General features: G+C 40.9%; 2 protein-coding genes across 4 annotated transcripts; both read right to left on the bottom strand.

Moving 5' to 3' along the window:
* Positions 1 to 818: 818 nt before the first annotated feature.
* LOC115044775 (uncharacterized) lies at positions 819 to 6,948 on the bottom strand. Of its 3 annotated transcripts, none has more exons than XM_029504015.1 (4): positions 6,814 to 6,948; positions 5,058 to 5,402; positions 2,578 to 3,414; positions 819 to 2,096 (listed from the first exon to the last, which is right to left on the bottom strand). In XM_029504015.1, exons 2-4 carry the CDS (start codon positions 5,370 to 5,372, stop codon positions 1,581 to 1,583), a joined length of 1,668 nt encoding a protein of 555 aa, XP_029359875.1. In that variant the 5' UTR covers positions 5,373 to 5,402; positions 6,814 to 6,948; the 3' UTR covers positions 819 to 1,580. The 3 variants fall into 3 exon arrangements, with proteins under 3 accessions (XP_029359875.1, XP_029359874.1, XP_029359873.1); XM_029504014.1 differs by having other exon boundaries at positions 5,058 to 5,588; positions 6,814 to 6,911; XM_029504013.1 differs by lacking the exon at positions 6,814 to 6,948 and having other exon boundaries at positions 5,058 to 5,694.
* Positions 6,931 to 9,724, bottom strand: ino80e (INO80 complex subunit E). The gene is made up of 8 exons (XM_029504120.1): positions 9,661 to 9,724; positions 9,259 to 9,341; positions 9,105 to 9,175; positions 8,951 to 9,003; positions 8,759 to 8,840; positions 8,226 to 8,343; positions 7,790 to 7,888; positions 6,931 to 7,412 (listed from the first exon to the last, which is right to left on the bottom strand). The coding sequence occupies exons 1-8, from the start codon at positions 9,686 to 9,688 to the stop codon at positions 7,206 to 7,208; spliced, it is 741 nt and encodes a 246-aa protein (XP_029359980.1). The 5' UTR covers positions 9,689 to 9,724; the 3' UTR covers positions 6,931 to 7,205.
* Positions 9,725 to 10,557: the final 833 nt, after the last annotated feature.

The raw sequence follows: 10,557 nt of genomic DNA, 5'->3' as shown, positions 1-10,557 counted from the left end.
TCCTGAGACTTCACTGTAATCATTGTTCCTATTATCTCCCCTATAACCCTGTGCTCTGATTATGGAGATAGCTGAACAGTTTTTCATAATGGACTCTGTGACCTGAGATTTAACCCTCACATAATTAGACATGCAATATGAGTTCTTTTTGCTCTCTTTCCTGTATTATCAGCTAATAATATAACTGTGGCAAAATTTTAAAAGAAAAAAGAAAAAGTCTAGAACTTAATAGTAAGAAAGACAGAACTTGGGGTTCAAATCCAGCTGTTTTGATTCTCCTCCAATGCGTGATAATGAATTGCCTTTTGGAGATGGTTGGTTTTATGATACCAATCAAGAATGACTCCTCATGACAAATGTTCTCATGTCCCTGCAGTATGTTATTATAGATGCCAGAGCAAGTGCAGATCAGAGACAATGAGCTGAAAGTTCTGAGGGTCTTCATGTCTGTCCAACACCATCCAATCAGACGGATTAGAATTGCAAAAGATGAAAAGATGGCTTGGCTGTTCCTGCAGCCAATACTGGCTTGGTCACTCGGCATCAGTTTCATAACAGCACCATCTACTGGGATTCATGGAAAATAGGATTGTTTGTTCTCAACAGCAAATCAAGGACACTCCCTTTAACAGTTTGACCTTTACTTAACTGTACTTGTGCTTTAAACATTGACATAAGAAAAAACAGGAATGCCAGGGTAAAAATGCTCCTTTAGAGATGAAAGCCTTGCATTCATTATTTATTATTTTTTTTAAGCAAAGTAAAGTTTGTCTATTTTATTATATAGTATATTTTACTTGCTATATGAGAGAAATCAGAGAAGTGTCTTAGAGTAAAAAGTACTTCCAAAAAATCTTTAAAAGGAAGACAAGAAAATATAAAGTTGTGTAAAATGAAAATACTAGAGAAACAGAAAAAGTCCAAAAGTCCTTATCAGCAAACAGACTAAGATCAAGACCCTACTTTTTATGAGTGGTGTAATCTGTAACACTAAGTCATATTTTTTTTAATCAATTGTTGGTGTAAATTCAGCAGGGTAGCTAAAAAGAATAAAGATAAAAGAGGTGGAGAAAAACATTAATACATCCCTCTGAAATGTTGCAGTAGTTGTGTGAAGTAACATGCTGTGAAAAGGAAGCACTAATGAAGCACTTAAATACAAGTGCTTAAATTCTCAATGACAAGAATGAACAAAGACAGACATGGTGTGTTACAATGGCAAACTAGCAATCTATTTTATTTAAATGTACACATGCAACAAGTGGGGTGAAAGAGTAGTCTGGAACTGGAATGACATCCAAAAGCACAGTATGCACAGTGTTATTGAAATCACAGTGGGACTACTCTGTAATACAGCAGATTATTTGAAAACGGAGCTATCCACAGTGAAGTGTAAGACCACAGTGAAGTCTAATAAGTTTGACTGTGGTAATTCTTTAACAACTAAGGCAAGTCAAATTGCACCAACCTCATCTATTTTTGCATTTACTCCCACTCCTATGTACCCAAAGAATTTACACACCAGAACTGGAGGAAACACATGGAAAGTTGAAGTTGGAGTCTTCAGTTTCTTTCCTTCTTCACTCTGATTCCTGTCCATATCCCTCTCTCATTGCACCCGTAAGCATATCCACCATCGTCACAATTAAACCCCCTCCCTGCCAGAACACATTGCCCACACCACTTCCACCTCTCCATGCCAGCTTCCCAAACCCTCCACCTACAGCTTGTGCCTGACCCCCCATCTCTGACATTATCGTTCCTACATAACCCTTGCTTAGCTCCCATAGCCGCCCTCCAAAAAACTTGGTCACACACCAAGTATTATTCATGACATCACCAAAAACCCCCACTGTATCACCAGCCAGGGTTCCCAAGCCAGTGGCCCCAATGTGGCAGCTGCTCATCAGGGCTCCCAGGATGGAGGAGCTGCAGTAGTAAGCACCGGAGCAGCAGCTTCCCCCAACATCCAGCAGCAGTTCTGCAGCTGAGCCCGTCCAGGACAAGAGGTCAGAAGTCAAGAGGTGGAGGAGGGAGTAGGTGTCACCAGGCAGGGAAGCAAGAACTCCAAGTTCTTCCTGAAGAACATAGGTCATCTGAAACAAGGTAAAGCATGAGTCAGTAGTGAAAAGACAGACACACATGTGGGAATGTAATGAATTTAGCGTCAACACCTCTTACTGACCACACCTCATTTCAGTCTGCTACTCCCACAGACTCTGAAACTGTGTTTGGAATGTTAAAATGCAACCGATTCTCTTAAAACAGACAGCACTAAACTAACATCTGCTTTCTGTCACAGTGTTTTAGAAAAACAGCCGTTGGTTACTCAAAAAGGACTCAAATGAAGAATCTGTGAGGGATCGTATAATTTGTTTGTTGTTGGATCCTGCTGTTCTTTTATTTGAATTGTTCCGGGTTTTTTTGTGCATTTTGCTAACTTTTTTAGTGTTTCCTCTGTTGTTGTTGAAATCAATCCTTGTCTTCATTACTTTGCAGAAGAGTAATAGTAAATTACTGCAGTGACCACTCAAATTTAAATATAAAGAATGTCCAAAAAGTAATCATTTTTATCACCTGTGCAGGTAGCTGCAGGACAGTTGAGACAACAGGGCGTAGCGGAGCTTTAAGGATGGACAAGGTGGTGGAGAGGATATAGACCAAAACACTGCTGGAGTTTGTGTCTGTTTCTTGTTCTTCTTCCACCGTCTCATAGTGTGCTGAAGACTTAGAAGACTCTGATGTGACCACTTCTGACTGGCTCACGTCATGTTGTTCTTCAACGCCATTCCCTGATTTCACTGCATCTGCTGAAGTTTCCTGCGTGGTTTCATCAGCCTCCTTTGGTTGAGCATGCAGCGTTGTCTCCTTTTCGCTGTCTGGACTGCCATTGTCTGAATCCACATCTTTATCGCCCGTCTCTTCTCCAGGAGTATCTGCATCCATCTCTTCTATATTTCCTTGGTTGCCCTCACTGTGATGGCCCACCACAGCTCCAGCAGTCTTCACATCTGCTTCTCCACAGCCGTCAGAGAACATTTCTGTCACTCCTAACAACTCCTCCAGTTGCTTCATGCTGACCTGCCTTTCCTCTTCTCCTGTCTCTCTGATTAATCCCACACTGAAGCCCCCCTTCCCCTGTGGGATGGTGCAGCACACCGCTGACCACAGTGGTCCAGTCTGGCACTCCTCAGCTCCATTCTCAGCCGCTGTGAGACCCCCCACCCCAGTCAGGATGTAAAGGTCCCCCCCTAAAGCGTTGCACTCAGGACTGATGCTTGACAGAACCAGCGCTGTGACTGTTACGTCCCAGTGTTGAAGAGGGGAGTCAGTGGGCAAAAGATGAGGAGGTGAATCCCTGCCTCCTCTGAGGAGAGCTGGTACTGCTACTTTGATGCCATCTTCTTCCTCCGTCTGGAAGGAAAAACATTCACGTGAGTACTTCTTATAATCTGTTCTCCTGAAACCCCTTACAGTGTAATGAATCTTTTTCAAATACTACAAACAACCTTTTGGCCTTGTGAAATGGGCCTGAATGACATGAAAAAATGGATTGTTCCTGTTGCACTGTTGCAAACAGATGATGCATTACAGTTAATTATACAGGAATTTTTCAAATTCAATACTGGACTTTTTCAAATTCCTGTATAGTCGACAGCAGAGGCAGCGGAGGTTGCGGATTAGATTCCCAGAAGGAGCAGATGACCAGTTTGTGAAGAGGGATGGGGCTACAGCAAGGAAAAGCAGTTAGTAGACAGATGGTAAAGAGACCAGACCAGACCAGAGAGATGGTTAGATTACCGGTGCGGCCAGCCGAACACAGCTAGGTTAATTGGGCAGTTGGTTATGAGTAATAGACTGGGCTAATGCAAGATACAGCCACCCCCCAGGACCTAGGCCAGACCGGACCAGAAACGGAACCAAGACCAGACCTGATCAGACCAGAGAATATGGACCAGGAAAAAACAACGAATCATCAATCACCCAATGAGATGACTTATTTATGGAGGAAAAAGGGGCAGAATTTAATATACCAGTTCATTAACTGTCAAAATATATATAATTATCTTACTATTTAATTCATTATTTAATGGTTCTGTTGCAGTGGTTCAAGCACTTCAAAACATCCAAACACTGGCTACAAACTAATCGCCCACAGTGTGCGTGTTCTAGGTAAAAATACGACCACGATGTATAATGCAGAATGAGCTGATCGTTATGGAGAAACAATCCAGATAGGATGAACATTATACATCGTGACCATATTCTTACCTGGAACACGCACAGAGGTGTGTGTGTAACAAAAACAATTAAAAACAATTAAAAACAGTGAACGAATAATGTTGACTATAATGACTAGCACAAAAGTAGCGAGCAAAGAGAGCATCAATAGAAATGCAGTGGAGTAAAAAGTACAAAAGTAAAAGTGAAAGTCAAATTATCCCCCAAAAGTAATACTCAAGTGAAGTACAGATACTCAAAAACTGTACTTAAGTTCAGCACTCAAGTAAATTTACTTCGTTACTGTCCACCCCTAGTTTAGTCTTTTGCTTTCTAACAAAGAAGTTGGGCACCGAGCCCAGTGGACCACAAGCTGGGGTGTAAAGAGATGATAAATGGTGTATGAGCAAGGAAAAATAGTACTTTAAGTTTTTGAGCTTTTAAATTATTTTTCCTTTTTGTGAAAAGGGGAGCCTTCAACAGTTTAATGAAACTATGTAAGAATTTGGAGAGGAAATTGTTGATGGAGCTGATAACCACTCAGTCATCACAGGCCTGAGATTGCATTTTTCAAACACAAACAGGCAGAAAATCTCTAGTTTAATCTTAAACAAAGCTCTATAATGACTAATTTATCACATTTCCTTTGAAATGCAGTTAAGTACAAAATGAAATAAAATGAAATACTCAAGTACAAGTATCTCTAAATAATATTCAAGTAAAGAATAAATGTAATCTATACCGCAAGCTTTAATTTTATTCTGGACTTCCCTCCTCAAGGTCTATGATTCAAAATAGATCGTACCACTTTAAATAATGTGATAATGTATTCTTACCACAAGCTCTTCTGCCTCCACTCCCTCTCTCTCCATCCATCCATGGCTAAGATGGAAAGCAGAGTAGACAGCTGTGTCACAGCTCGGTTTGGTCAGAGTGGCAAACGCCTGTCCCCTGGGTAGTCTGTGGCAGAGTGGGCGCAGCAGTGGCCCTGCAGAGGCTCCCTGAGGAGGCGTCTGTCTGTAGAAGCAGTGACTGCAGAGGGTGAAGTCTGACTCTGAGCTGTGCTCAGCTGGAAGAGACAGGCCCGGGCCCAGCACTGCCAGGAGCCAGAACGCCGCAGCAGCTGCACTGACAGCAGCAGGACAAGGCATGGTGGTGGTGAGCTCAGCAAATCCCCCCCTCTGTCTCATACACACAAACAGTCAGAGTGAGGGGGAGAGGCTTATAAATTATCAAGTGGTTTCCGTATATAGATGGAAAGATAAGGTGGCCCAGTCTGGCTGCTGATCTCTTGCTGTTTTTCTCACTTGCTCATTGTTGATTTCTCCGGTTTGTCTCCAGTCATGTCTGTCGTCTTTCAAAATCAGCTGTACTCAGAAAGACAGTCTAGGTTGCAGGCACAATCTTGCTTACTACTTCATTTCCCGTTCTCTAACAACCTCGCCCCCCTCTGTCAGTTCCACCCTCTTTGGCTCTCCCTCTGGCTATACCTCCAGTTTACCCCTCCCTCTTAAACTCGCTTTAGTTACACCTTTAACTCCTTTTGCTGTTAGGTACACAAACGAGGCCACACCCACTACAAGCTGTCATTTACCTGCGTGGCTACATTCTCACGTAATAATGCCTATGCGAGCTTAGTCCGTGGATTAGATTGTAATATTCTTATTAAAAGCACACACCATAAAGTGCTGTCTTTTTTAGGTTGAGCAGAATGTGAAACGCCGGGTAAACGGTGAGAGTGTCTTCTCATAAAATCCTCATTAAACTTTCATCCTGACAGTGGCACAGTCATGGGTCATTGTTTCACCCACAGTGCAGCCATTCTTGAAATCCCACTTCTCTGACAAAACAGTGTCTTTCACTGTAGCTCTGTCAGAAATATCAGAAACATGCCTGTTGAGACATGTTGGCTGAGTCTTTGCTACAAAATTATTATTTAGCAAAAACAAAAAATGGCATAACCTAGTTCTATGTATGTATACATACATAGTGGATACAAAAATAGCTCAGACTCCTGATGAGATCTAGAATGGATGGAAAGTAGCCAAACTGTGTTAATGTTGGCAATCGTGATTCAAACATATCAATGGGTTTCTGCCAACAGTAGAATTGAAAATCACGTAACTAAACTAGTTCCTGTGGGTTCTCTCAATTCATATGAATAAGAATGAATGTTCTCGGTGCAAACAACCTGCAAACAATGGACAGACTGCAGCATACCTCTGTGACCATAGCTCTGGAATGAAAGTTTTAGGGTGTGAAGCCTTGGGTGTGGCATTCTGGCTTTCTATTAAACCAGTGACAGATTTCAACAGATCTACACTGGTGAATGACAAATGATTTAGCTGCACATGACAGCATTAACCACTTGTTTATGGCAAAATGGTCTCTACAGCTTGAAACACAATTCAGCTTTCACTAAATAATAAACAAGTGACAAGTGTGTAGTATTTTACATTTTATTCTCTGGTGGATGTAATTAATATATTTTCATTAACAAGAAAAAAACTATATAACAAAATATTTATTTAAATGAGAGGCATCAAAACTGCCTGTGACAAACAAACATTTAAAATTCTTTATCATACTTACAGAGAAATAATGGTGATTGGACAATGCAGGACAAGTAGTTCTGCCTTCCTAGATTGTTTAGACAAAGAAGAATCATCAGGCAGCTTGAAACTGACAAAGTAACATATCCAAACATCACAGTGGCAGTAGTTTTTTTTTTTTCTAAAAAGCTTATGAACTGTATTTTTGTCACAAGTTCAATTCTTAATTTAGTATATGAAAACCATATTTCTGTGGGAGATGTTCTAACAGTCATACAGTGCTGCTGTTAAGCAAGAGTCCACATGGGGGAGCTTAGCTCCTGTTTGAAAATGTTAAATGGGCCGTTGAGCACAGAAATAACAGTCACATTTTCTTGCCGCACATGTACAATCTCTCTCTTCCGTGCTAAATACATCTAGACATGTTCAGATTCACTCATTAGGGATGTCGATAACTAGTTCAGCCTCATCTCCCTCCCCTCTGTCCTCATCTCCCCTGTCACTGTCTCCATCACTCTCCCCCTCCTCCTCAGCTGCATCTCCACTAAGCATCTGTCTGGGAACCCAGCTGAAGGGGCCACTGGCTGCTGAAGGGGCTGCAGGGGCTGATGGGTAATTAGCTGCCATTGGGGCAACAACCTGAGGAGGTCAGAGAAGAAGAATTAGCAATGTCAGAGAGAAGGAAAAAGATGATGATGTAGGAGGGATGGGACTGAATGGGTAACACATACACACATGTAATGTGTATTTGAACTCTTGGTCACACTGTCCAGATCATTTCAGTAGTGCCAAACTTAAAGACACTTAAAATTATTATTTTTTTTACATCATCTGTGTTCTGAGATTTCATTTTTAAAAGTTATATCAAGTGTGTGTCCCTTAATTACTGATCATAAACTACTGCATTAAAACCAGAACAAAAAGCACACACATTTCACTTCCTTGTACTTATATCTGTATCATTATTATCATCATCATCTCTGAGCATCCAATTTTTCCTTTTTTTCCTCTCTCACCTTCCCTGTAGTCTCTTTCTTGTTTTTTGGCGTCTTTGTTTTTCTCTCTTTCTTCATTCTTTCAGCTGGGGGAGCCAAATACTCTGGTGGGAAGGGCATCTGCCCAACACGCACGCAGACCCCAATTTGTCCAATGACCACACGAACACACATGCACACGGGCATAGGCAATTTTCAAGACAGACACACAAAAACATAAAAACATACACAGAAGAATGAACAATGCGAGGACAGTGAAACCATTATAGATGTCAAACAAAAACAATGAAAATATAAAAAAAGACTTACGAATAAAATGACAAAACAACCAAATTATATAAATGATGTCAAATTAAAACTTGGTTTAAAACAGGGATTATGTTTCCTGATGAGAAGATGACAATGGCAGCATTGTTATTGTTACTAGCCGCTATAAGAGGGGGAGATGAAAACTCACGGTGTGAAGATAGGGTCCAGAGCCTGATGACTGCAGGGGATGAACACCAGGACGGGACAGCAGGGAGAGATGAGGCGAAGATGATGAAGGGAGACATGCCCCAGGACTGCTTCTTCGCCTGAAAAGAGTAAATTAAAAACTCTGAAAAAAGTATTGTCTTCAATATAACAGCAAGAGAAATCAAATCATCTATCTATCCATTTTAGGACTAATCTAGTAGTTGGGGTACAGGACAGCATGAGTGAGGCTTAGCAGAGGAAAGCAATCTGAGGAAAATTCAACTGGTACAAAAAAAAAGCTATTTTGTTTACATTTCCAGGTACTTATTAGTTATTTGCAATGTCTTAATCCTCATGTCTGCTATGTTATAATACAAGATTATATTATCGCGCATTCAGATGGTTCAGAAGTTTTTTATCATACTCAATAATGGATTGCTGTCAAGCCCTTAATTTCAAACATTTCATTGGATATTACACCATTTATCATATAAAAATTTTGTTGGTACAGCAAGTTGAAGAAGCCTATCTTACTTCTTTGCTCCATCACGTTCTCTTTCTCTTTCCCTGGGACCTTCTGTTTCACTATTTTCTGAAGAAACAGTTGCATCTGAGTCTGGAACATGAGGAAAGAAAAGCTTGATCCAGTCGCGCCATATATGCAAAAGTGACAACAGCATGCTTTAAAGGAAAGCATGGCAGAGTGAAATGAGACCTCACACCTACCCGAGGAGTCTTCATCTATCCTCTCATACTGCAACAGTCTGTCCAGAAGGAAGCTAAAAATGTGAATGGGACGGTTGGTTACTTCACACACATAACTCCATTTAACCTCCTCATAACCTCCATTCATTTTCATGTGCACACAGTGCAAAGTCACCTTTTGTCCCTGGACACTTTGAGCAGCTTTCTCTGTGCCCTTCTCAGCTCCTCCTGAAAACACTCCTGCTCCTGGGAAGGAAACCACACGGTGCAGATAATGAGACAGAAATGTTTCGGTGTGAAAACCTAATGTGGCGGATGAATATACTCACATAGACAAGAAACTTTAACTTTCTCTTCAGATTTTTGTATTTCCGCTTGTAGTCAACTTCGACGTCAGCTTGCCCGTTCATGTCTGAAACGCAAACCAAACAATTAGATCTACTGTCAGTCAAAAGTTGTACTACAAATACACATCAAAAGGTCATTTAGGCGATCCATTCAGTTTGTGGGACAACACAACAATAAAGAGCATGTTAGTCTGGATAACCGGTTGTACGCTATGCTAAGCTAAGCTAAAGGGAACCGTTGGTTTACACAGCTGACTCGTTGAAAACACACAGCTACCAGACACAAAGACATCTGCAAATGTACACCGACACTTGCTTCAAAAGAGAAAACGTGATTTTGACAAATAAAAGGGCAATTTTCAATCCATGAGAAATCTCTGATACCTCTGGTTTGAGTCTGTCTGTTCGACATGCTCGTATTTACTGTCGTGACGTCAGTTTCATGCGCCGAGTGGGCAGGAGTGAGTGTGTGCGCGTGTGTGCGTGTGTGTGTGTGAGTGATTCACTGGCTACCAACATTAAAAATTACTGACAATAATCATAGTTTCATTTGTGTTATTGTCCATTCAGAATATTTTATCCATGTGAATCCCCCTTTAACTCTGTGTATCTGGTTGTCTTGTCTTATATTTATGTATACCAATATAAAGAGTAATGTTCTAATGCAGAGAACATTATTATGTGCAGGTACTGAAATACAGAAAAAATGAAGCCTAAGATTTAAATGTCTAATTATAAGTAATAAAGTTAAGATGTGATACCCAGTGCAGGATTTTGCTGTGTATGCTTTCATGGCTGAATACTGTTGTCCTTTTTATTGAATCATCTTGTGAGTGGCCTCTCCACCTGCCGCATACTGTAGCACATTTTGTAGCACAACCTTAGCTCAGCAAAGTCACTTGCCAGGACCCAGCACAATGAATTATAGATGAGGAACATTTGCAGAGGTGAGTAATGCTCCTTTGGTGCACATACCCAGAGCTAGACCCCCGTGTGTGTCTTTGTATGATGGGGGAAAGAAAGACACGTGCCGAAACAAAGAAAAAGGTAGAGATATTAAAAGTTAGATAGAAGCTTAAAACACAGAAGAGGCTTATGGCTGGGTCATGGGAAAGCAGATCTGCTCCTAAATAAAAGAGGAGAAATACTGAATATCCATTTAAAGACATTGGCCACTCACAAACAATCCAGTAGGAAGCTAAATGTTAATATCTTATAGGTGCTGCATGAAATACCTGCATGCTCACAGACATCAGTGAGTGACCTTGCAAAATTCAACAT

Source organism: Echeneis naucrates, chromosome 6, assembly GCF_900963305.1.
Source record: "Echeneis naucrates chromosome 6, fEcheNa1.1, whole genome shotgun sequence".
Taxonomy (NCBI): Eukaryota; Metazoa; Chordata; class Actinopteri; order Carangiformes; family Echeneidae; genus Echeneis; species Echeneis naucrates.
Note: the sequence above shows the minus strand (reverse complement) of the source record. Positions and strands in the feature narration are given on the sequence as shown.